Source organism: Ursus americanus, chromosome 9, assembly GCF_024610735.1.
Source record: "Ursus americanus isolate L20-20 chromosome 9, mUrsAme1.1.p, whole genome shotgun sequence".
NCBI classification, from domain to species: domain Eukaryota; kingdom Metazoa; phylum Chordata; class Mammalia; order Carnivora; family Ursidae; genus Ursus; species Ursus americanus.
The window spans coordinates 51,663,907-51,689,259 of record NC_142135.1 but is presented as its reverse complement, the minus strand read 5'-3'; the positions used below and the strand labels follow the sequence as shown (position 1 = coordinate 51,689,259).

Here is a 25,353-nt window from a genome sequence, read left to right as displayed (position 1 = left end):
TATCTTCCCATGTTTTCCCCATGCTCATGTAGTCATACATGAGTGTGTCATTTTACAGAAATGGCCTTTATTTAAATTAATATTTTACCCAAAGAAAATATGAATTTTTAATGTTTTAGGTCAGCATTTTCAGCCATCTTTTCTACCAGAAATATCTAAACACTTTCTTAATTGGAAAAAATGATTACTTCAGTTACCTAACAGCCATTATTAATGTGTGCTGCTGTTTTATAGGAATTACCATAACTTAAGTAACACTAAACAGAACTAATAATGAATACTTGTGAGAGTGATAAGAAAGAAAATTATAAACTCTTAAAAATTTAGAGTTCCAGGGTTCCTAGCTGGCTCAGCTGGTAGAGCATGTGACTGTTGGTCTCTGGGTTGTAAGTTCAAGCCCCACATTGGGTGTAGAGATTACTTAAAAAAAAAACTTTTTAAAAATAATAATAATAGTAATACATAAAAGAATTCTGCATTCAGGAATTTTACCTTACATTTACTATTTATGCCCTTAAAGAGATAAGGCATTTGAAAGTTGATTAGGAATATCCATCATTTCCCATAGTTGATATGTGTTCTCCTATCAGGGTATTAACTTTATCTTTAGTTAAATTTAATTAATTTCATTGACCTAAACTGTTTGATTGGATGTTTGCCAAGACTTAAAATTTACCTTTTTTAATAGTAGTAAGTAGGATGAGATACCCAACATTGTAACTTGGATATTTTAAGTTCAATCAGAAAGGCTGCTGCATTCCTTTTGGTTAAAGAGATAAGGCAAACTAATTTGATTCCTATATATGAAAGTTTCTTTTCATAGGAAAGAAATTGCTCTTTTAATTTTAAATAATTCTTAATCCGTGTCCTTGGCTTATACATGATACATGTTATTCTTTAAATGAAATCCTGCTGATCCTTATTCACATGTGTTTGACTTTTCTTAATAATAGTAGTGGCTTGCACCAAGCTCTTCACACTTTAACTCTCAATATTTGGGATTGTGAGCACTACAGTCTCAAAATATATCATGATTCCTAACAAATTAGTGTATTTGATTAGCGCTTTTTAAAAAGTTAAATTGATATGTTCCTTCATTTGGGGATTTTTAAGAAGTAAATAAAATTTAATATTAATGTTTTCCATCCAATTACAGGAGACAGAAATACCACCAGAGGAGGGGTACTGTGACTTTAATAGTAGGCCAAATGAGAACTCTTACTGCTATCAACTTCTTCGACAACTAAATGAACAAAGAAAGAAAGGTATTCTTTGCGATGTCAGCATTGTGGTGAGCGGAAAAATCTTTAAAGCTCATAAGAACATCCTGGTTGCAGGCAGCCGTTTCTTTAAGACTTTATATTGCTTTTCAAACAAAGAAAGCCCTAACCAAAACAATACTACCCATTTAGATATTGCTGCAGTTCAAGGTTTTTCAGTCATCTTGGACTTCTTGTATTCTGGTAACCTGGTGCTCACAAGCCAAAATGCCATTGAAGTGATGACAGTGGCCAGCTACCTTCAAATGAGTGAAGTTGTTCAAACTTGCCGAAATTTCATTAAAGATGCCTTAAATATAAGCATTAAATCAGAAGCTCCAGAGTCTGTAGTGGTGGACTATAATAATAGAAAACCAGTTAATAGAGATGGTCTATCTTCATCACGGGATCAAAAAATTGCCAGTTTTTGGGCAACACGGAATCTTACCAATTTGGCAAGTAATGTAAAAATTGAAAATGATGGTTGTAATGTCGACGAGGGCCAAATAGAAAACTACCAAATGAATGACAGTAGTTGGGTCCAGGATGGTTCACCTGAATTGGCTGAAAATGAATCTCAAGGTCAAACGAAAGTGTTTATTTGGAATAATATGGGCTCCCAGGGAATTCAAGAGACTGGCAAAACAAGGAGGAAAAACCAAACTACAAAGAGATTTATTTATAATATACCACCTAATGAAACAAACTTAGAAGATTGCTCAGTGATGCAGCCACCTGTTGCCTATCCAGAAGAAGATATGTCATTCATCAAGGAAGAACCAGGTAAATATTTTATATACAAAGGTATCTCAGTTTTCATTCTAATTAATTATGGTTGGATATAATCTTGAAGTATATTTTTAAAGTGTTTATTAAACTGTAAAAGTAATACACAGATACTAAATTTGAGTGTTTATAATGGAAGAGAGAAAATTACTCAATATAATTTTGGTATATCTTTCCACATGCGTATGAGTTTCTCAAAGTTTGTGTTAGTAATCAGGTATTGTTTATATTACTATGGGGTGTGTGGACTCTTCATTTATAGTTCTTTGATCTTTAGCCTCAGATCACTTTTTTTTGCACGCAATATTGGAAAAGGTAAAAGATAATGTAATCTTAGTTAGTATCTTTGTTGTGATATATAATCAGTTTGTCATTTCAGAACATTTTTGAGACCTAATTAACATTTTCTTATTCCCAGGTTTTTTTGGGTAATTAAACATTTAAGTGTTTTTTAGAATTTTGCAAATGACAGTGGGATTATTCCAATTTGTTTAGAGCTACTATTATATTCCTAACCATCTTCCAGAAGCTGAAATGTTTTAAATTTGTCCCACTGTCCCCTCATTTTCATTCTCATTCATTTAAGAGAGAGGACTCTGAGACCTTTCTCCTCACTATATATACAAAATTTTAGCATATCACATTTGTACCATGGACTTTTTTTTTTTTTTATGGGTTTTAGTGGGTGTGGGGACCATTGTTAGAGTGTATGAACAGAAAGATTTGAAACTTTAATTGCCTTTGCCTGGCTTAATTATATTTGAAGAAGCAGCCCTGTGGATTTGAGGTTTTCCTATGCAGACCCCAGACCTGAGGTGTATGTCTACCCTCTCATATATGATTTAATGTTTGTTTTGCTGCCTCAAAGCTCTGCAGCTATTCAGTGTCTGATTTACATCATGATGATCATCTGGGGACGGAGTACTTTGTTAGAAAGAATCATTGTTTTTAGTTCTAAAGGGCAGAATGCTATAGTAATCCTATGAGATGGTTTCTCTGGCTTTTTAGGTGTGGATTTAGTTTTCATATTTATTTAGGTGAAAATCAACATATCTGTGTAATGAATATGATTTACTGATCTTTTCCCTCATACTTGTGGACGGTTTAATAATTAAATCTCAGAAGCAGTTTCTTTGAAGTATTAAGGGTGGATTTTCTTTGCATCACTTTATTTTGGCTTAATTTTGAATATAGAAGACCTTGAAACAATTCTCAAAAATGAGGTACGTTGTCTTCTGCTGCAGTGATTAATCCTTTAATAGTATGATGGGAACCCTGTGGTGTTCTTTAAAACACAAACACACACACACAGCAGTTTAAGACATAAGCAGGTTTTTGGGGTAGTAATTGGCAAAACTAATCAGATCTAACCCCATTCTTAAAGCCACATATAATTGGAGTGATTCAAAGAAAAGCACTACTATTGAACCACAGTGCATACGTTACAAACTTGTTTTAAAACACACACACACACACACACACTTTTTATTTATTTGACAGAGCACAAGCAGAGGGAGCAGCAGGCAGGGGGAGAAGGAGAAGCAGGCTCCCCACTGAGCAGGGAGCCTGACATGGGGCTTGATCCTAGGACTCTGAGATCATGACCTGAGCCAAAGGCAGCCGCTTAACTGACTAAGTCACCCAGGCGCCTCCACAATGCATACTTTAAAAAATAACATTACTAGGTATTTTGGCAAGCACCCCCTCAGCTGAGTTTGTATCAATGGAATAGGTGTATCATAAATCATAAATTTTTGGTAGTCTAATATGCTTTCAATTTGTCTCTTACATCTTAAAAAAAAATTGTATTAAGTGACAGGTATCATTTTGGTGTCTGAACTTTGTTAACTGACATTTGATTTTATCGTTGATAAAATAAATCATTGATATTCCAGCTGTTAAACTTTTTGCAACTTCTCAGTGCCTCTAAATCCAACCTCACTGAATGGCAGGAAATGGGGGTCTTACAAGAATATTATGATTAGGAAATAATATGATATAGAGCAAGGGTTTGGCAAATTTTTACTGTAAAGGACCAAACAACAAATATTTTTGGCTTTGCTGGTCATAAAGTCAGTTACTTAACTCTACCATTGTAGCATGAAAGCGGTCACAGACAGTAAGTATACACAGATGATTATGGGTATGCTTCAGTAAAGCTTTATTGCAAACCCTTGTTATAGAGCAGTGGGTCTTAATCTTTCTTGGCTGCATATTGACATCACTTGGAACTTTGCAGACCATGATGCTTGGGTCTTTCCAGTAGGGATTGAGTTAATTGGTTCTGGGATGTTGCCTGGTTGGAATTTTTTAAGTTCTGTAGGTGATTATACTGTGAGCGAAGGTTGAGATCCACTGACGAAGAGGAAAGAGCTTAAATTGAGTCATGATTTGAAAATGAGCTCTGTACCTACCTACTGTGTGACCATGACCAAATTCAATTAAACTCCTGTTTTAAGTTTCCTCATCTTTAAAGTGTGGTCTACTTACTTTAAGGAATTATTATGAAAATTAACTGACAAGAGCACAGCTGTCATGGTCATTATAGATCCCCTTAAAATTGGGAGACTTAAGATTATTTAAAATCAGAAAAGAAGTTACTTTATATTGAGCCAAAATTCATTGTTTTTAACTTCGTGATTCTGCCATTTTAGTAGTATAATCTGAGCCTAACCTCTAACCTCTCTAATCTATCTGATAACCAACCCTTCAGATATTATAATTTATTAAACTAAGTGAATTCCTTGTGAATTCTAAGCTCCTTTTACCATCTTTCTTAGAGTCATAGACCTATTTTTTTTTTTCACCCAGAAATTTTGGTGTGCAGAATTAACTACAACTTGGGAGGCAAATTCTGACCAATATAGAACATAGTGGGTCTGTGTTTATCAAGGTTAAGGCCTGTCTCAAGGTCATTCAGCCAGTAAAAATAGAGGCAGGTTTCATGTTTAAGACCGTCTCACATTAAAACCTTGCAATTAATGAACTGGTAGACTGAGTCTTTGAAAAAAAATCCGGTCCCTTTTAAAACCTCAAACCTTTTTATGAACTGCACCATCATTAGTTATACTTTGATTTCCATTTACTGAGAAAATACTGAAAATGTTCAGTGAAATGCCTTTAAATGAATTTGAAGTTCTGTACATAAGTATCTGAAAAGTCATAGTAAATTATTTTATGGTCTGTGAGCGATGCTTGGCATATTTGGACTTGTGGATCCCTTTAAGAACTATGACTTCCCCAGACTCTTAAGCCTATAGCCTGTAAACCACAGCTCTAAATATCTTCTTACATACTGTTGAAGTTTGTGTTCGGATGCCTCATAGAGAAGTGTTGTAAGATACGAAGCTAAGAAGGTACAACCAGAAATATCAGGGATTTTATTTAGATTTTTTTTTTTAAACTAGTGTATCCATTATTTGACTCGCTACTGCAGTTTGCTGCAAATCATTTTTGGCATATGAGGATACTTGAAAGTAGAAATTAGGAAAGGTTAGAAACTTCTGTCCTTTTTACTGTTTTATTGGAGTTTATGGGATAATTAAAACGGTCAGGAAAAAAATAAATTCCAGGTAATAAAATAGGAAAAAAGGTGTCATTAATGAGTTGCTTTGGTAATATAAAAATTTCAGATCCTTGTCTTGCTGATTCACAACCAGAAAACAAATTTCAGCCAAATAAAGTATATAAAAATCTGAGATTAGAAATTAAATTGTAGGAGTAAACGTAATACCTATATTGTTTTACAGAGTGTGGTCACACTTCACACATGGCTATTGCTTTTAATCAGAGCTAGTCACATGTTAATCTTATTGCTGATCTTTTGATGCTCCAGGATTATAAGGAACGTGATTTTCTGAATCTAGATTTTTCTGTTATTTCAGTCACACTAGCAGGTTGCACCCATTGTAAATAACTGCTCTGCATATATATACATACATTTAATTTATGCATGCATACTTCATTTTGAACATTTTTGAAATGACTGACAAGAAACATCAGCAAAACAAATAAAATACAGCAATAAAGAAGTAAAGTGTGCTAATCAAGAGTGTTAATATAGTTGCCCTAATTAAGTTTTTAATTGGCTCTAAGATACTAAGCAGCCTCTCAAAAGGAGGAAACGTGCCAGTTCTGGAAGATGACAAACTTCTCTGGTACTGAATTTTGAAAGGAATTTTTTTCAGTGGGGTTTTATACAGTTGATACCATGTAGTATAATATTTCCTCAAAAGCTTTTCTAGTAAATGAAGCAGATTATGTAATTAGGTTTTTTTTATCTTTAATACAAGCTGATGTAATTCTGTATAGATGATTTTTTTTCTTAATGTCATATATATATTCAGATGCAAGGGGATTTTACATGAGCAGAATATAATTTATAGAGTTCTTTTAAATTTGAAAGTTCCTTTCTTTAATCTCTCCTTCTGGGGAAAACAGTATTAAAACATTTGTATGTGGGGCGCCTGGGTGGCTCACTTGTTAAGCGTCTGCCTTCCGCTCAGGGCCTGATCGCAGGGTCCTGGGATAGAGCCCCACATCAGGCTCCTCCGCTGGGAGCCTGCTTCTTTCTCTCACACTCCCCCTGCTTGTGTTCCCTCTCCCGCTGGCTGTCTCTCTCTCTCTGTCTAATAAATAAATACAATCTTCAAAAAAAAATTTATGTTTTTATTAATCCTTATAAGTAGAGTTGAAATCAGGTTTCAAACCTTTACAGTTTGAATTTGTATATTTGCCTTTTGCTTAAAAAGCACATGATTTGAGTAAAGACAACCTTGAGAAGAGAATGCTCAGGCTAAATATCTTTAAGATACTCTAATGAATCATATTTGAAGTAATGAATTATTCTATTTATAGTGAACTCTTTAGAGCTATCTACTAACCAGCATTTCTGCTCTTCTGTGTTTTTGATACAGTTGATATCTGACCTTACTTTCAGATGTTGCCGAATCTTAAAATGCTTTCTAAATGATAAAATTTTTACAATTTTGAAAACTGGGCATCGCATTTGAGACTCGTATTTTGACCATGCCATATAAATTACTGTATAAACCATTTCAAATATGTTTAAAAACCATGGAACTTGGCTTTAAGGCGATACGTCCTTTGGACTCAGTTTTGTTATTTGACTATAACTAGCCTTGAGTATATCCCACATAATGTCTCTAATGGGAAGAAAGAAAAATTTCGTAATTCTGACATTTTGAAATCAGTAAAAACTACCCAAAGCTTTTTATCATGTTGGCAACAAAACCCAATACTCGGCCGCCAAGCCAGCTATTGATTTATGTCTTTAGTCTTTAAATGTGAATATTCATGTTTTGTTGCAGAAGTACTGTTCTGATGATAGGATGCTTCTCTATACCCCATTGGGAGTATTGTAGTTACTACTTTTCTAAAATCTGAAAATTGCTGCATCCTACATCTTCCTCTAAGCATTTCAGATAGAATTACGGATCTGGATTAGTTTTGTTTGTTTAAATCTTAGGGGGTTCCAGATGTTCTCTAACTTCAGGCATCCTTTTGGTTGAATGTTATGAAGGATGAAATACAAGTGACAATGTTAAGGCACTTTTCTTCAGAAACTATTAAAATTGGGTGTTAATGGTAGTTCGAAGGCCTGATGTTCATGTTAAAAAAATAAAGGTCCACCAGTAGTTCATGGGCTATAAAATATACTAATACATAAGAATCTCCCAATGTTTAATCTTAAGAGGATGACAATAAGTAGTAGGAATATTCTGCCATCTTCTTTTCCTTTTCTTTTCCTCTGCTTAGTGTTCTTTCCTTCCCTATCTGCCATATTTGAGATGACGGTACTTTTTATTACCTACAAGTTAGAAACCCTAAAGAGACAGAATCTGTGTGGCCAGACCAGGTGTTGAAGAAGCCTTGTAGATGAGTTACAGAAGCATTTTTGTGAGTTCTGTCTGCTCAGAGTATCAAGTTGTCTAAATAAACTCTTTAAGTGTCAATCCCTGAGAGATGTATAAAACTGAAATTTTGATTTCTGACATAGTCTTAATATTCTGGGGTGGCCAGATGGTCTTAAGTCTTCATTCATAGTTTTCTCTCCAGAAAAGTTATGTTATAACCGAATATTACTTTCCTGGCATACCAGACTAGCTTACCACATCATAATAGGGAATTTGGTAATTAAATTTTTATTTAAATACCCAAAAACGTAAGCATCTTGCCAGATGGCGTTGATGTCAAGATTGAGGAATCCTTTACCTGGAACTTGTTCATAGTGGGATTGCTGCGGGGTAGCAGCAAACAGGTGTGACAAATGTTACAATAATAAGTATGGCAGGGGGTGCAGTAGGAGGTTCCTAACTGCTCAGAAGACTTGGAGAAAGCTATATAGAGAAGGCAGTAGTAATAAGAATTGGATCGTGTGTAGAAGTTTGCCAGGAGAGGGAGAAGGACATTCGCTGACTACAAGGTGGCAAGAACTCAGGGTAAGTAGGTGAAAGAATAGAAAGAGTGTAATGGGAAAATGAAGTTGGGTAGATAGGTTAGAGCCAGGTTGTGATTTCTCTTTGTTCTACATAGTAAATTTACGAATTTTATTTATCATACTGAGGCAGTGGGAGGTTTTAAAGTAGAGATTAGGTCTGTTTATATTTGCCTTTAGGACAAACATTTGGAGGGTGTTCATGGATTGGAGTGGGGAGTGATCTGGGTAGACCTTTTAAGGACTAGTGAGAGCAGAAATAACAGCCTTGTTTGAGTAGTGCAAAGAAGAAACAGCTTCGTCTGAGATGGGGCAGTCACATGAGTCAGTGGGGTGTGAATGGAAACTACTGTATGTTGAGTCTAGGCTACTATAGGAACTGTCAAGGGTGCTTTATATAATAAATTTGTAAGTGAATTTATTCCAGTGAAAAGTAGGAAAAAACACGATCACAGTGAATAAAGAAGAAAAATTATACCTGTTCATGAAAAAACAAAATAGTTCTGAAACTTTTCAGAGAAGAGAAACTTGATGTTGATATGTATTTATGTGAAAATGAAAGTGGGGAAAGATCTGAGTCTTTGTACAACGAAGTTATTTCTAAAACCTTGATTTCTGATGTCTTCTTTCGTTTTATTCTTCTTAAGAATATTTGTCTTTTAGGAAAATGTAAGTTTACACCTGCCTCATGGTTGGAATTTTGAAAACAAAAGAAAGTGGTCAGGGAAACCTTCCCAACTTTTGTTTAGCACTTGAAGTGGGTGCTGTACTGTTCCCTAACCAGATGATTTGGAAGCACTGCTAACCTTCTGTGGTCCCAGAGAAACTTGTAACCACAGGCACCAAGATTAACCTCACTTAATGACACCAGATTTATATTCCACTTTACATTTTACTCAGTATGTTCACTTACTTATGTCACTTTTCATAGCAACTTTGTGAAGAAGGCAAACATGGCTACCTTTTTTATGTGGGAAAAATGAAGTTGTTAAAATTTTGAGTAGAAACATTTACTATCATTCTTTTTAATCTCATTTTCTTTCCATTGCTTGTTAATCTGATTTTTTTAATCCATGAATATCTTTCTTAAAAACATGCAAAACATGGTTAATCAGAATTATTTTAAAATGAACCTGAAGAGAAGATTGCTTTCAAGGATAGACAAAAAATACTAACTATAAAGGACAATAGCTGATACCTAGGTACGCTTTAGATTTGGAAATTGTTTTATTAAATAAAGAAGTTAGTAAAGTAAATGTTGATTTAGCCCGGAGTGTAGTCTTTATTTTTGTTTATTTAGCAAGTTTAAATGAAATGAAAGGATATCCATAGGAAGGTCACAAATGTCAAAAAACAAGTATAGTAGAGCTTATTTTTTAATCCTATAATTTGGAGGAAAAGATGACCAGAGTTAACTGCTTTCACTTCCTAGTGAAGCAAAATTCATTTCTGTTTCACGTGTATGGTTGGTTGCCTCACGTCTATCCCACTTAACATCAACTGATTAGAAATGAGTTGCTAGGCAGTTTGGCTGATTTCAAATAAGGTACAGCAGTGATAGGATGAATTGATCCTAATTTACGTGTGTTATTTATGAAAGCTTATGGTCAACCTGGAAGAGCTCACCTATTCTGAGATTTGTTTTTGATATCAAGAACCAAGTAATAAAAGAGTTTTGGTATCTGTAGCTTAGTTATGGTTTTGTTTTTGAGAAGAAACACCGTACACAGGAAGAATATATTTGTCATCTGTTAAGCTTTCAGGTTGAGGTGTTCTGTGCTTAGTGTAGGATTAAAGATCACAAATTAAATTCTAATTCTTAAGCGGTAGGATAGGAGACAGGAAATGTCTATTTTAAGAACTAGCTGAGGAAGCCTTTAACAAATCACTATAGAATGTTACATAAATAGAAACACCCTGCCTGTATTTACAAACCCACTTGGCAGAATTTTAAGAAGTGCCCTCTGGACATACTGTACACTCCAGAATAATGACTTTTTCTTTTTCTTTTTTTTTTTTTTAAGATTTTATTTGAGAGAGCAAGCAAGAAAGCACAAACCTGATGAGGCAGAGGGAGAAGCAGGAGCTTGATGCAGGGCTCAACCCTGGCGCTCCAAGATCATGGCCTGAGCCAAAGGCAGATGCTTAACCAACTGAGCCGCTCGGGGGCCCACGGAATAATGACTTTTTTAAAACAGATATCGGAAAAACTAGTACAGTTGTTTGAACATTGATTTAAATTTACTTTTGAAATACATTCAGCTTTTCATAGGAAAATAAAGCCACTAAATTTCAGTTAATCATTTCCAGTTTGTGGTTATGTTTTAGTGTCACTATACAGCAGAAAACTGAGAAATTATTCTTTAAATACCATTAATTAAACTAAACTAGTAATAGAGGTACAGAGAGCAGACTATTCAAACCAACATTTAACAGCACTTTACTTGAAAAAAGTTTTGTCAGGGTGCCTGGGTGGCTCAGTTGGTTAAGTGTAAGCATCTGCCTTTGGCCCAGGTCATGATCTCGGGGTCCTGGGATCAAGGCCCCAGTCGGGCCCTCTGCTGAGCGGGGAGTCTATTTCTCCCTCCCTTTGTGCTCTCCCTCCCCCTATCTGTCTCTCTCAAATAAAGAAAATCTTAAAACAAAAAATGTTTTGTCATGCATTGTGATGAATGCTGGGAAAATGAAACCTAACTAGTATCCCACTTCTCACGGGACAGGTAAAGGAGTCTGTTTACTGTTGCTCTTCTCCACGTGAAGTACTTGTTCATTCTCCTGACTTCCAGCGCATTTATTCTAGGCAATAATCTCACTTTTTTACTATTCAGTATTACAGAGAAAATAAAAGCTGATAGATGGATGTCCTTAAGTACCTGTCTTCAGACTTCTCTTTGTATGTTGATTGTCTTTGCTGTCTCTTCTAAATATCCAAAAATTTGCTTCAGGATTCCAGAATCCTTCTCTTTGAATTTCTTTAATACTTTCAACTTCTCCCTTTCTTAGTGAATTCATTTCAGCATTTAAATGTTCATTACTTTCAACTTTTAAATAAACTCTTACTCTATGTCTCCCTCTTCTCTTTTGCAACCAAATTTCTCAAATTGTATTATATATCATAATTCATCATCTTCCATTCACAATGCAGGCCACTCTTTTTCTCCTTGCCCCACTGATCTACCGGTGTCACCTACTCTAAGACCACCAGTGACTTCCTAGGTGTTCAGTATTTGTTGAATGAAAGTAATGTACGTTTCAGTCCTTATCTTAAATTTTTGGCAGCATTTTCACGGTGGATTCATTCTTGAAATAACTCTTTTCCTAAAATCTGTATCATTTTCTAGTTTATTAAATTGTAGGTTTCCTCAACATACTGGTCATAGTTTTTTCCTCATGGTCCCATCTGTTTACTTCCATGGCCTTACTTACCACACATATTCTGACAGCTCATTTTTATCACCAGCTTAAGCATCGTATTTGTATAGCCTTTGGTGCTAATTTCTCCACTTAGGAGCTTAAATGAAAAAAAAAAATAGTTAAAATTTTGATTGTTATATGCCAGGCAAAGAGCTAAGCACTTTCCGTTTGTTATCTCATATGGCCCTTGGATATAATAAATGAAAATGCATAGGTCTTTTCCTGGTAATTTCCCTACTTTTATAAATAAAACAGTTCTCAATCTTTAATAAGCATCAGAATCACCTAGAGGACTTCATAAAATGCAGATTTCTGGGCCCCACCTCCACAATATCTGATTCAGTAGGTTGGGATGGGGCTTAAAATTTTACATTTCTAGCGAGTTCCTGGGTAACGCCCCTGCTGCTGATGTGGGAACTACATTTTGAGAACCACTACATTAGAGAAGCGGGATAACCTGCTGGGGTGTGGCAGAGCTGACAGTTGGTCCCAGGCAGTATCTAGAGTTTACCCATTTAACCCACTGTTCCCACTCTAAACATGTTAAACCACCTCTTTCTTAGGACCTGTCACAGTATCTTCACAACTACCCAAAACTGGTCCCAAACTGGTCCTCTTCCAGAGATCCCTAACTGCGCTTTGTATAGGATGGAAACATCCCTCGTTGCCTTGAACGCTGCCTCTCCCATATTCAGTCTCATCAAGCACTGGTGGTGGTTCTTCCACAAACGGCTTTCCTTCATTTGCTACTGCCATCAACCAAGTCAAGTCGCTTCTCGTCTGGATTTCTAAAACAGCTTCCTAACTAGTCTCCCTGTGTCTCCTTTTACCTTCCTTTAATTCATTCATACAGTACCAGGAACAGTCTTTTTAAAAGGTAAATGGGATTAATGCCTTATTTAAAAATCCTTTTACTGCTGTTAGAGTAAAGGCCAAAATCGTTACCATGGCCTGCAGTGCTCTATGTGACCTGACTACTTCCGCTTGAGGATCATTTTATACTAGTCTTTCTCTTCCTCATTATGCAATTATGTAATCCTACTGGCCTCTTAGAACATAAGTGCCAAATCTTCAGTAATTTTGGGTTTTATAAGTGCACTAGAACCATTATTGGGTGGTATTCTGTTCTATAAATGTACCATGTTTTATTTGCCCACCATCAATTTTTTTGAACCAAGAACCTGCTTATGTAAAGAGGAGTTTTGTGTTTGTTTTCTTTTTTTTTTTTTCTTTTTTTTTTTTTTTCTTTTCCCCCTCTTGAGTGTTGGTAAGCCAGAGCAGTATGGCATGGCGATATCAAAGATGAGTCTTAAATGACAGAGGACAGATTGTCCATAAAAAGTGGCATTTTAAAAATGTCTTCAAATACTTTTTTTTTTTAAGATTGTATTTATTTGAGAGACAGATTGAGAGACTAGTGGAGGAGGGGCAGAGGGAGAAGCAGACTCCCCAAGGAGCAGGGAGCCCAACTTGGGACTTGGTTCCAAGACCCTGGGATCATGACCTGAGTTGAAGGCAGACACTAACTGACTGAGCCAACCAGGAGCCCCTGTTTTCAGATACTTTTAATTTGGGAGAGTAGATAGTACCAGTGGGATGGTGCTAAGTTCACTAGTAGGAACCGGAATATTAGGACCCTGTATTCTAAACTAAGGAGTTTGAACATAAACCTATAAAAGCTCGGTTGAACCATTGAAGATTTTAAGTTAAGGGAGCAACTTAGGACTTAAACGTTTTAGGAAAATCTCTCTGGCATTATGAATAGAAGTATGAGAATTGTATTTTGAAGCAAGGAGACCAAGAAATTATTTCAGTAATTCACTAACTAACCCAAGAGAACAGTGACGGGTACCTGAATTAAGGCAGTGGTAGAGAAACGGAAGGGATGGAACAGATTTAAAAGAAATTAACAGATTGGAACCAAAAGCATTCATCTCATTAGTATATCTTCTGTTAGGCTGCCTCTCCACATCGTTTCCATAAGGAATTAACTCTCCTCTGAACTCTTCTTTTACTATTCTACCTTTAATTGGTCTTTTTCACTTCCGAATCAATACAGGAACAGTTACGTTTTACACATCTAGTACTTAGTACTGACAGCAGCTGTCATTGGGTGCCAAACACCATAATTTGTAACACTTGACTTACATTATCTAATTTAATTTCTGTATCAAATCTATGATCTGGTTGGAAGCATATGAGGAAACTGAGGCACATGCTCACATAGCCAGTAACCTAATCCACCTGCCTCTTAAAGCTTATTCCTGTCCAATACACTGTTCTTCCTATTGAGTGTGCACTTGTTCTTGTGGTTGAAAACCATGTCTTATGATTTTGTGCCTTAATAGCATTAAGCACATAGTAGATATTATAATTTGCAGATATTTTCCTCTTTAATCTGCATAAGAAACAGTACCAAGAAGGGAGGAGTGGTTGGTGATGGCTATAGTGTGGTTGTAAATAACAGATAATTCTACATCTCCTTTTCAGATCTGGATGGTGCTCTACTCTCAGGGCCAGATTGTGATAGGAATGTGAATACAAATTTATTGGCTGAAGCCGGCTCCAGTCAGGATGGAGGTGATGCTGGTAGGTACAGTAGGATTTTATTTTAGTAAGAGTGTGTTTAAGAGGATTTGAAGATTGGGAAGTGTTTGTGTATATGTTTAAGGACCTATTGAGGTTTCTTTTCCTTAAAGGAGAGTGTTATATGTAAATACTTTGAATCGGCTTCTGATACGCCTTTTGCAGCTTGGTAAATACAAATGAATGGGTGTTTATTATTGTTCAGGGGAGCCATTTATTTAAAGCTTTTCAAATTCTTAAAAATCAAGTAATTAAGTTAATAGAGCTGGTGGCTTCCTGCTAGTGTGTGTGTGTGTGTGTGTGTGTATAATGTATATATGTGTGTATATATATATATAATGTGTGTGTGTGTGTATATATATGTATATGTATATATATAGATAGATAGATATATAATGAAAATGGTAATTATCCAAATGGTTGATTAATGTATTTTAATTAGCGTTGATGTAAAATAATAGTATGTTTGGTAACGGTGATAGGAATGGTGATAGGAAATGTTAATTCTAAATAGTAATGTTTTTATCAGTTGTACTTTGGGGGGGTATCCTATACATAGAGGCACAGAATCCATAAATACTTCAGAGAACAACATGAATATAAATAAATTAGGAAGGGAAAAAAGCTTTCTTTAGAGAGGAATGCCAAGCTAATAAATAATGACAATTGAAAAAATACCCCACAGGAAATAATTCAAGATCATCCGTGGATGTTAAGCCACTGTTGATGGGCTTATCTCAAAATGATTGGGCAAAAGGTTGTTGAAATAGCATATTCACATGGTCTCCGTATCATCTCACAGATTACTTCAGTTACAAAGAGGAAAAGATTGCTTTATAATTAAAAGAAGCAGAAATAACCATGCCTCTTACCAATGCACTAGCCAGCACACAACATTACCTATGTAATATTCTTGTCAAAATGTTTAACCCAAATCTAATCATGAGGGGGGAGAATACGAGACTGGTCTACACAAATCCAGCTAGTCTGGATTTTAAAATGTTAATGCCATGAAAAACAAGCAGAGGAACCACTAGATTCAAGCAAACCAACTAAATGCATTGTCACTCTTGATGACATAGGGTTCTAAAATAACTAAAGGGGCATTTGGGGAACAGTTGGGAATTTGAATGTATAGTATGGATAAATGATAAGACAATTTTAAATTTCTTGGATGTGATAAAGGTACTGTGGTTATGTAGGAGAAAGTTCTAGAAGATCCGTGCTACATTGAGGGGTGAAGCAATGATGGGCAAGTTTTCAAATAATACATAAAGGGTGCGTATGTGTATTCATGGAGAGAAAGCACATGTGGCAAAACTTTGTACAAAGGTACACAAAGGGATATAGATGTTCATTGATTCAACTTCTCGTACCTTTGGAATTCTTTAAAATTTATGGGGAGGGCAACAGCTAGGGGTACTCTTCACATAAAGCTTTCAGAGGCTTCTGAATATAGTATGCACTGACCAAAGTTAAGCCACGTAATTTTGAAGAAAAGAAGTTGCCTTAAGTTGGTTTCTCCCAGCTGTTGAATTTATAAAAAGTTTTGAAATGAGCCATTTACAGATCATATGGGTTGAACTTAAAGACTTTTTCCTTAATACAAAAAATCACTAATAGTACAAGGTATTTTATATTTGGTTTAGAAATCTGGTTGAAGAGTGGGCCTACTTGACAGTGTATGTGAATTTATATGTAAAATTCTCATTTCTGCACATGAACATTTTCAGTGGAGAATGGTCCATATAATTCATCTCCTTTTCAAAAAGTACTCTTGATTTAGAGTCATTTCTCTTCAGGGGACATTTTGATCCATTTTTGTTTTTGCACCAGAGATCAGCCTTTGTCTTCTGATTTTGACTTCAAAAGAACACTGCTTTCTTCTTAGTTCGCCATTATGGAAAAATGTACCCTGAAGGATATTGTTGAGCACAATTTTGAAGTAGATCTTGAATGACCTTAATGATCTTTCAGTGATTGAATTACAAAAGCAATACCTTTGTCAAGCTGCTCATATACTTCTATAAGTAACCTCTACTGGTTATAGGAATTTGGCCAGAGGAAAGAAGTTTGGGGTGAGGTTTTCTTAATTTGAATTGTCATTTTGTATTATGGTGTCTCCTGTCTGTTATCGTGGATGCTTTTTATTAATCTTTACTATAGGTTATTTAGAGAAACATGGAATTTCAAGTATTAAGAACTTCTAATTCTGAATCTTAGGTTATCGGTTTATAAAATATTTTTTTGAAACATGGAATTTCAAGTATTCTAATTCTGAATTTTGGGTTATCAATTTGTAAATTTTTTTAAAGATTTTTTTTATTTGAGAGTGAGCAAGCATGAGTTGGGAGAAGGGCAGAGGGTGAGGGAGAACCAGACTCCCCACTGAGCAGGGAGCCTGAGAGCTGAATGCAGACGCTTAACCAACTGAGCCACCCAGGTGCCCCTATAAATTATTTTAGGGGTATGCTGTTCTTACATCTAATGAAAATATTAACTTGAGGATATTAACATATCTAACATTTCTGACATTAGTTTTGCAAGTATTTTGATCAAGTCATGCTAGATACATTTATTCAACAAATAATTGAAGGATTGTATGCTTTGGACATAAATACAAAGGTGAGTAAAACAGTCACAATCCTTGCTCTCAGAGCTTACTTTTTTGCACTGATTTGATCAAGAACTATGAGTCAAAGCTCAAACTTTATTTACAAATGTTAAGCTGAAATTGATAGATTCATGTTCACAGGCTACCACCCCCATCCTAATTTCCATCCCCTGCCCCCCCCCACAGATATGGTGTCTAACTTCAGGATTCTGAAAACTTTCCGTCAAACAAAAATACATTATAGTTTAATCACGTAATTATGGAATCAGAAGGCTTTCATAACATTTTATTTAAAAGATGGGTGAAGGTATTCCAAGTATAAAATAATTTACATTAATAGTAATGAAATCTTTAAATACCCTGGGGACCTTTTTGCTTTGTTGGGTATTGATACTTTCACCAAAGAGGAAATATTAGGTTATTTTAATTTTTAAGAGAAGTAGTGTATCTGGCAGATAGATGGGGGAAAATGAATTTTTAGAAAACCCATTTTGGCAAGCATTTTTTAATAAAATCCATGGTTTTCATGGAAGGGAAAATTAATGAATTACTGCGTAGGTAAGGTAGCATATAGCCTGGAAATGAGTGTTCAGGTAGAGGAAAGAGTGTGCAGAGGTCCTGCAGAGGGACCCATTTTCCCATGGAGGAACAGTACAAAGGCCAGTGTGGCTGAAATAGAGTGACCCAAGGGGGTAGTTAGATCAAGGGCTAGATTAAGTAAGGCTGTGTAAGATATCGGAAGTCTTTGGGGGCGCCTGGGTGGCTCAGTCATTAAGTGTCTGCCTTCAGCTCAGGGCGTGATCCCAGAGTCCTGAGATCAAGCCCCACATCAGGCTCCTCTGCTGGGAGCCTGCTTCTTTCTCTCACACTCCCCCTGCCTGTGTTCCTTCTCCCACTGGCTGTCTCTCTCTGTCAAATAAATAAATAAATCTTTAAAAAAAAAAAAAAGTCTTTGGAGATTGGGTAGTCTTTGCAGGCTTTTGAGTGCCAGGCTGTCACTTAAAGTTTTGAAAGAATCTCTAATTGCTGTGTTGAGAACAGACTGTTAAGAGGGCAACGGTATGAACTGGGAGATGAACTCTGGCTATTGAAAATAATCCAGAGGCAAGAGTTGATGGTCGATTGGATCCAGGGTGGTGATAGCTAGCATGGAGAATTCTGGATATGTTTACATTGCCAAAGTATTTCTGGATCCAGATAAAGACATACATATTCAAGAAGGAATCCTATCCAGGGGGCACCTGACTGGCTCAGTCGTTGGAGTATGCCACTCGATTTGATCTCAGGGTTCTAAGTTGGAGCCTCACATTGGGTGTAGAGATTACTTAAAAATAAAATCTTACACACAAAAAAAGAAGGCATGCTATCCAGAGGAGGTAATTTTTATCTTAGCTAGTCTGAAGATCTCAGGCACAAATTCCTTAAGGGACATTGGCTATTTTATTTTGATTCTACCTTTCGGATTTTCATTTATTTAAGGATGGGGCTAGAGGTTTTGATGAAACACGCGGGAGGGCCCAGTGTATCTGAAACAACAAGCGAGGGTATAATAAAGCTAGAACCTTGCACTCGTAATTCCTTGTATTTATATTCTTCATTCTTAGTCCATTTTTCTGTACTGATAAGTTTTAAAACAAGATTATGTGATTGTTTTGGAGACAGTAAGTAAGGAGACTATCCTGTTCCAAAGCTGGGCTTCAGGGTGACAATTGTTAAGAGTTCTGTTTTGAATATGTTTGAAATAACAGTGTAAAAGAGTAGTTTCATGTGATCTCCATGCACTTCTAAATATTATTGAAATTTATTTTAGCAGATTTTTCTCTCCCTATGGTTGTATTTCAAATTTTAGTTTTTCTGTTTAAGATGCATGCCAATTAGGGTATTATGATTAGGATAATTATGAAGACATTTGTTTCAGACTACAGTGTAGAGGTTTTTATCTCTAGCTATTTATAATAAGCTGTTCTATCATAATGCTCATAAGATTTCATTTATTTTCTGGGCTTTTTTTTTAAAATTCTAATAAGAGGCAGATCTTCATTAACCATCATTACATCAGAATCACTTTTCAATTGTATTAGGTACTTCACATGATTTCAAGTATGGCCTGATGCCTGGCCCTTCAAGTGATTTCAAGTATGGATTGCTACCAGGTACTTCAAATGATTTCAAGTATGGATTGATACCAGGTGCTTCAAACGATTTCAAGTATGGATTATTGCCTGAATCTTGGCCAAAACAAGAAACTTGGGAAAATGGCAAGTATTAGTCAACTAAATAAACATCTACAGAATTTTAAAATGATTTTTCACGATTAAAAGCTTCCGTGTTCTGGGTTTTAAAAGATAAAGGTACTGGTAGTCCTATAATAATCCCTATTCTTAGGGATAGACAAGCTTTTGATAGCAAGTTTTCTGTTTAATATATAATTGCTTTTGTGTGTGTGTGTGTTGTTTTTTTTATTCTCAAAGGTGAATCATCTCTAATCATGAACAAGTTAAAATGCCCTCATTGTAGCTATGTAGCCAAATACAGACGAACACTAAAAAGGCATTTGCTCATTCATACGGGAGTCAGATCGTTTAGCTGTGATATTTGTGGCAAACTGTTTACTCGCAGAGAACATGTGAAAAGACATTCCCTGGTAAGTAACTTTAACTGATCTTTGAGATAAAATATATTTATGTCAATGAAGTTTAAGGTATTTTAACACAGTTACCTGAATTTAGGGAAGGTTGATTATTAAATAAATTGCTTTAAGCAAATAATTGATTTATGAACTGAGCTTCATACAGAAAAACAACGGTATACATTCACTCATTGTTAAATGGGTCGTTTGAGTGGTTCAAATGCATTGTTGTCTATACTGTCCTTATATTGGATTTTTCCCCCCTTTAATTAGGTGCATAAAAAGGATAAAAAATACAAATGTATGGTGTGTAAGAAGATCTTCATGTTAGCAGCCAGTGTTGGAATAAGACATGGATCTCGACGCTATGGTGTTTGTGTAGACTGTGCAGATAAATCACAGCCAGGAGGGCAAGAAGGTGTAGATCAGGGACAGGATACAGATTTCCCTCGGGATGAAGAGTATGAAGAGAATGAAGTAGGAGAAGCTGATGAAGAGCTGGTTGATGATGGAGAAGATCAGAATGATCCATCTCGATGGGATGAGTCAGGAGATGTTTGTATGTCTCTAGATGATTAACTGACCTATACTCCTCAAGGATGCTGCATTTGGACATAATATGAATCGACAATTTGAATTGTTGAACTTGAAGGCTTGCAAAATATGGTACATGCTGGATGGTAGTTATGTTGCTGTGAAAACTGTAGGGTCAAAAAAGCCTTATAGCAAAAAAATTTTTTTTTATATTTGCACAGGACTGTACAGCAAACAACCTTGTGGTTGGATTACATGGAGTCCCCACATCTTCAGTCAGTTATCAAAGTAAAACTATTTTTATTTATAGGATATACAGTAACTATTTGGGTCCTACGAATATATTGTACCTATCCTTAAAGAGCTTACATTCATGTCCCACTTTAACATGAATGAAGAAAATCCATTTATAAGACTACAGTGACAGCTGACCCAATTACTCTGTCCATCAAACCACTCAGGCTAGTTTGTACTAGTAGAGTTTTGTTTCTATTTTTATTTTTATTAATTTTATTTTTTTTTTTAATACAGATTTTCAGTGAGGGGCCTTTTCAACCCCATTGGTTCTACTTTTCTGTATTTTTCCATTTTAATTTGCTTCATAACTTAAACCAAGTCTCTTCTAGTGTTAGGTATTATTTCTCAATTTTGTGCTGATGGGCATGTTTATAAGAACTGGAGAGGTAATTTATTGGAATGAACTGACTTTCCTCCATTCCCCCTTTCCTTTTTGACATGAATTTTACTACTTCACAAATGAAGAAATGATGTTGCAGAGTTAACGTGGCGAAGTTGACAAATACCACTAAAATGATTATGATGTAGAAGTAACTTTCTCCTGCTGCTCTAATCTGATAAATGGTTATTACATGAAGTTTTCTGACATGGTATTCGGTTTTGGGTATCTGTTACTTTGGCACTATTCTTGTTTGCCTCTTTATTTTTGCCAGTGTACTATACCTCAGTCCTATTTGAAAAGACAGAATTCTAATCAAAAGAAAAGTCATAGAAACAATAAGTAAAATGATTTGTTTCCTAATTTGACCTCCATGTCCAGTTTGGTTAGCTTGTTAAATGCGATAAAAGTGAAATATCAGGTTTTTACTCCTGTGCCCTTTTTATCATTAAAAGTAACACAAAAAGTGCATTCTCTTTTGTTTGATACTTACTGGGATATTGAGCGTTTTGAAATTATGACAGATAATTATTTTTTCAATTCCTCAAAGTTTTACTACATCTTCATATATAGTCTTTCTGGTAGTCACCGTGATTCAGCAGTCTGCAGAAATCTTACAAATATTGAGAGGCTTTACAATTATTCTGTTAACTGAATTCTTCAGGGTACAAGGGGTGATATATTAAATTGAAGTTGTCAGATTTATTTAATCTGATGACAGATGAATTAGCTGATTGTTAAACTCACAGCAGCATTTCACATAATGTTAACATGCATGACATTTATCAGGAACATATTGTATATTATGTAAGATTGAGGGATATCATATTTTCAGCTTTCTTTTAAATAGAAATTGAGTATATTTTCCTATTTTATATCAGGTCACTAAATTACACTATTTGTGTGGAAAAAATTGCAAAGTACACTTTGACAGACACAATCCTTTGGTGCTCCATCTGATCAAAGTTGAAAGGGTGATACTTTTTTTTTTTAAGAGACAAGCTTTCTCATTGTCTCTGATTTCGGTAGTGTAATGGTTTAATGTTAGACATTGATGTTTCTGCTTGGATAACTCAAAGATAAAAAGTACAGTTACATGGTTAGATACATCTTTTGTCATCTGAACTTTGTTGTAGTTTCTACATAACTAAAACTGACATGAATAGTTTGGCTTGATTTTTGTTTAAGACTGAAGAGTACATCTTACTCTCAGTGTTCTAGACAAATGAGTATAATGTAATTCTGGTGGGGTCCAAAGTAGACGTTAGTTGGGCAAAGATACTATGAATGAAAAAGTATTTTAAACGTAAAATGTTCTGCTTTGTGAATATGTAAGTATAGTATAAAGATTTCTTTCATCCCATTTATCCCCCTCCTTTAAAATAAACCATAGTTTACAATTGGTAGATCTGTCTATATATAAATATATATTAAAGAGAAAAGATATATATCTGAAAATCACCTAAATCTGCTTTATTAGACTACAGTTCACTTATTGCATAGAAACTGGACTTGGCTTTACATTCTTAATGTACTTTTACTTTTCCTCAAGATATGAACTTACTCTCTTTAAACTGAATTTTCTTTTACTACTTAAATCATTTATGTATATCTGGTAAATTATGACCAAATTTTTGTTAGATTGCATACAGTAAATTGAAATACACACTTGGTACACTACGGGATTGTTGTGCTTTTGTTTTGGTTTTAGTTGGAAACAAGGTTTGATGTAGATGGCTTGTTACTGTTAATTTAAAATATTCTATAATTGTCCATTACCTTTTATGTTGTGTTGTGACAGATTTGGCTATATTTTTAGTCAACTGAAATATGATACTTTAAAAAGTTTGTTTTTAGAAACGTAATCCAAAGGAATGTTTATACTCTTGAATATATTAGCCTCAGCCTATATAAAAATTTCTTCTTTAAACATTTTACCAGAAACAGAATTGACAGATTTTTCTACTTGCTGACTGCCTAACTTATTTGTTTCATGATCTCGAGGGACTGCTTTTTCCCTTCTAGGTCTTTTTTAAAAAATAGTTCTAGTACTAAGGTATACTACTGGACGTTTCTATTTTTTTTTAAGTATATTCTTTTTCTGACTTACAGTACAATTTCAGGAAGTTGATAGATATAAGAACTTAACGATTGGTCTCAGAGGTGACAGTGGAATACTCATAATTTTGTCTGTGGATCCCTGGCAGAATTATGTGTTACACATTTGCTGAATCGTCCTCTTGTAACTTATATTTTAAATGAAACATATTTTAGAGCTTGTAATTTTAATGAAGAGGAAAAATATAAACTGTTTCTTTCCTATTCACTCTAGTAACAGACCCTCTCATATAAATTAAGATCATGTATTCTTTCTTAGGATTCTCAGAGACAGTTACTTCCATATGGTCCCTGCTTTGTCGTTGTGACTGCCCCTCATTTTTCATATTCACTAGATAACGTTGCTAATTTTAGCGCCCTAGCAATTAAGAGCTTAAAAAAACTGTAGGAAAGGGAAACTGAACACTAATAAATAGCTTCGAAATTTGGGGGGAAAACACTAGCTGGTTTTGGTAGAGCCATCCTGATGAAGAAGAGGGAGATAGAATGAGTGGATTCACACAAAGTGCTTCAAACACTGGTACATAATAGAGGCCTAATACTACATCTTAGTTTAATAATAGATGCAAACCAAGAGGAAAGGGGGAGAAAACAGAAAATGAAAGGATCAGGGTTGGGAAATCTGTATTCATACGATAAAGTGTAAAAGGCCTGAAGATGACTGGAGTAGTATAATACGGGGGAAAGTGTGATGGAAGAGGAATTTTAAAAAGTCAAATAAATTCTAAACTTTGGTAAGCTTTATGTATATTTTTAGGATTTTGTCAACATAGAGTTTATTTTTCTGAATGATTCCGAAAGCTACCTTTTTTTTCTTTTTTCTTTTTTTTTTTAGTGCCTACATGTGCCATTGAGCTTTACATTATTTTCTCTAATTCCCGATAAGGTAGGTGCTATTGTCTCCATTGTATGGAAGAGAAAGTCTCCAAGAAGTTCGCATAATATAACTTGCCCAATATAACACAGCTACTAAGCGGTAGAGCTGCGATTTGACCAGATTTGATTCTGAATGGAGCCCGTGCTCTTTAGGGGGCCCTACTAACTTGCCTCATGAAACAACTTTTGTAGAATTTTAGTGCTTTAAAGGAGTTTGTGTATGGAGACCTATTTTCCCTGTAAACCATCTGTGTTAGGAATTTGAGTGTCTAATCTTTACTTCCCCAAATATCCTTATCACTCTTCCTCCTAATAACAGCAGTTTTGTCACCTGACTATAAATAAGATACCTGACCTCAGTGTAGCACATGCTATTAATTGGCTGTGACATTTTTATTTTTAAAAGGGTGGTTTTAAAGTGAAGAACTAGACATGAACCCCAGTTTTTGTGCCGTTCAGTCACCCAGATCCTTAAACTTAACTGTGGTACATAATATATGTGCTTAGAACTAACAGGTGTTTTTTTGTAGTCACTTTAGGATTTAAAGTGGAAAATGTTTTTCCTGCTGTATCCCTGCTTTCAAGTGAAGTTGAACCGTTCTAGATAGTTTAAAATGTGTTAGGGATAAGCACACTTTAATAGATGTTTTCTAGCCCTGAATTTTAGGACATTGGGTACTTAATTTGGAGTACACTGGCTATTGAGAACAAAATTTTTGGGTTGAGGAGAGAGGGATGGTTGAGGCCATTATGAAATGGGAGAATCAGCATTTTAAACACTGTAAACATAAAAGAACGCTTTCTTCTGCCTGCTGTTTGTAAAAGCTCTTTGGGAAGATCTTTTACGAAGACCAATTTTTTTAAATGTAATTTACCTACCTAGTATAAGTGTCCTAAGACATGTATGTAAACTTCCAAAACTGTTTTGTCTGTGTATTTAGAAAATACACAAGAATCTTTATCAAATCTAAAAATATAAACTTGTGAGCACTAAACTTGATTCTGGCTTTGTGAATTTTGTTGACTCTGACATTTAATTCAGATTTCTTTGCATTAAAAGTGTACTAATTCAGACTAATTGAGTAGGGGAACACCTTTGTAAACTTTGACTTACGTATAATTCAGAAAGCTTTGTACTTAAGGTTTACAAGCTGGAATTATAGTATATTCGGGTCTTTTGGTTTTTATGTTTTTATATGAAGTACATAAGTGACTCCGACTACCTCCTAGTGATGCTTGGGGAGCTGCTTTAATAACTGATTGGTAGTAAGCATTTTATCTGTCTTTTCATCTTTACTACTTGTGGGAACTCTCTATAGGTTTTAGAAAACACTAAGATATTTCCCCTCTGATTTCATGTGTGCATTAATTTTGGAAGTGTTTTAAAAAGCAAAGGTAAACTAC

The 25,353-nt window shown here is 35.1% G+C and overlaps 1 protein-coding gene across 3 annotated transcripts in view; it reads left to right on the top strand.

Annotated features, from left to right (window-relative positions):
* The window catches only part of ZBTB10 (zinc finger and BTB domain containing 10), a 35,461-nt gene extending 10,512 nt beyond the window's left edge, over nucleotides 1-24,949 (top strand). For 2 of the 3 annotated variants that reach the window (XM_045806070.2, XM_045806068.2), the window contains exons 2-6: nucleotides 1,157-2,042; nucleotides 14,407-14,505; nucleotides 19,198-19,374; nucleotides 19,588-19,760; nucleotides 20,019-24,949. In XM_045806070.2, the coding sequence (XP_045662026.1) occupies nucleotides 1,157-2,042; nucleotides 14,407-14,505; nucleotides 19,198-19,374; nucleotides 19,588-19,760; nucleotides 20,019-20,324 (1,641 nt within the window). In that variant the 3' untranslated portion in view covers nucleotides 20,325-24,949. The remainder of the gene's footprint in view (nucleotides 1-1,156; nucleotides 2,043-14,406; nucleotides 14,506-19,197; nucleotides 19,375-19,587; nucleotides 19,761-20,018) is intronic. The other variant, XM_045806069.2, reaches the window with a different exon arrangement.
* The last annotated feature ends 404 nt before the right edge of the window (nucleotides 24,950-25,353 follow it).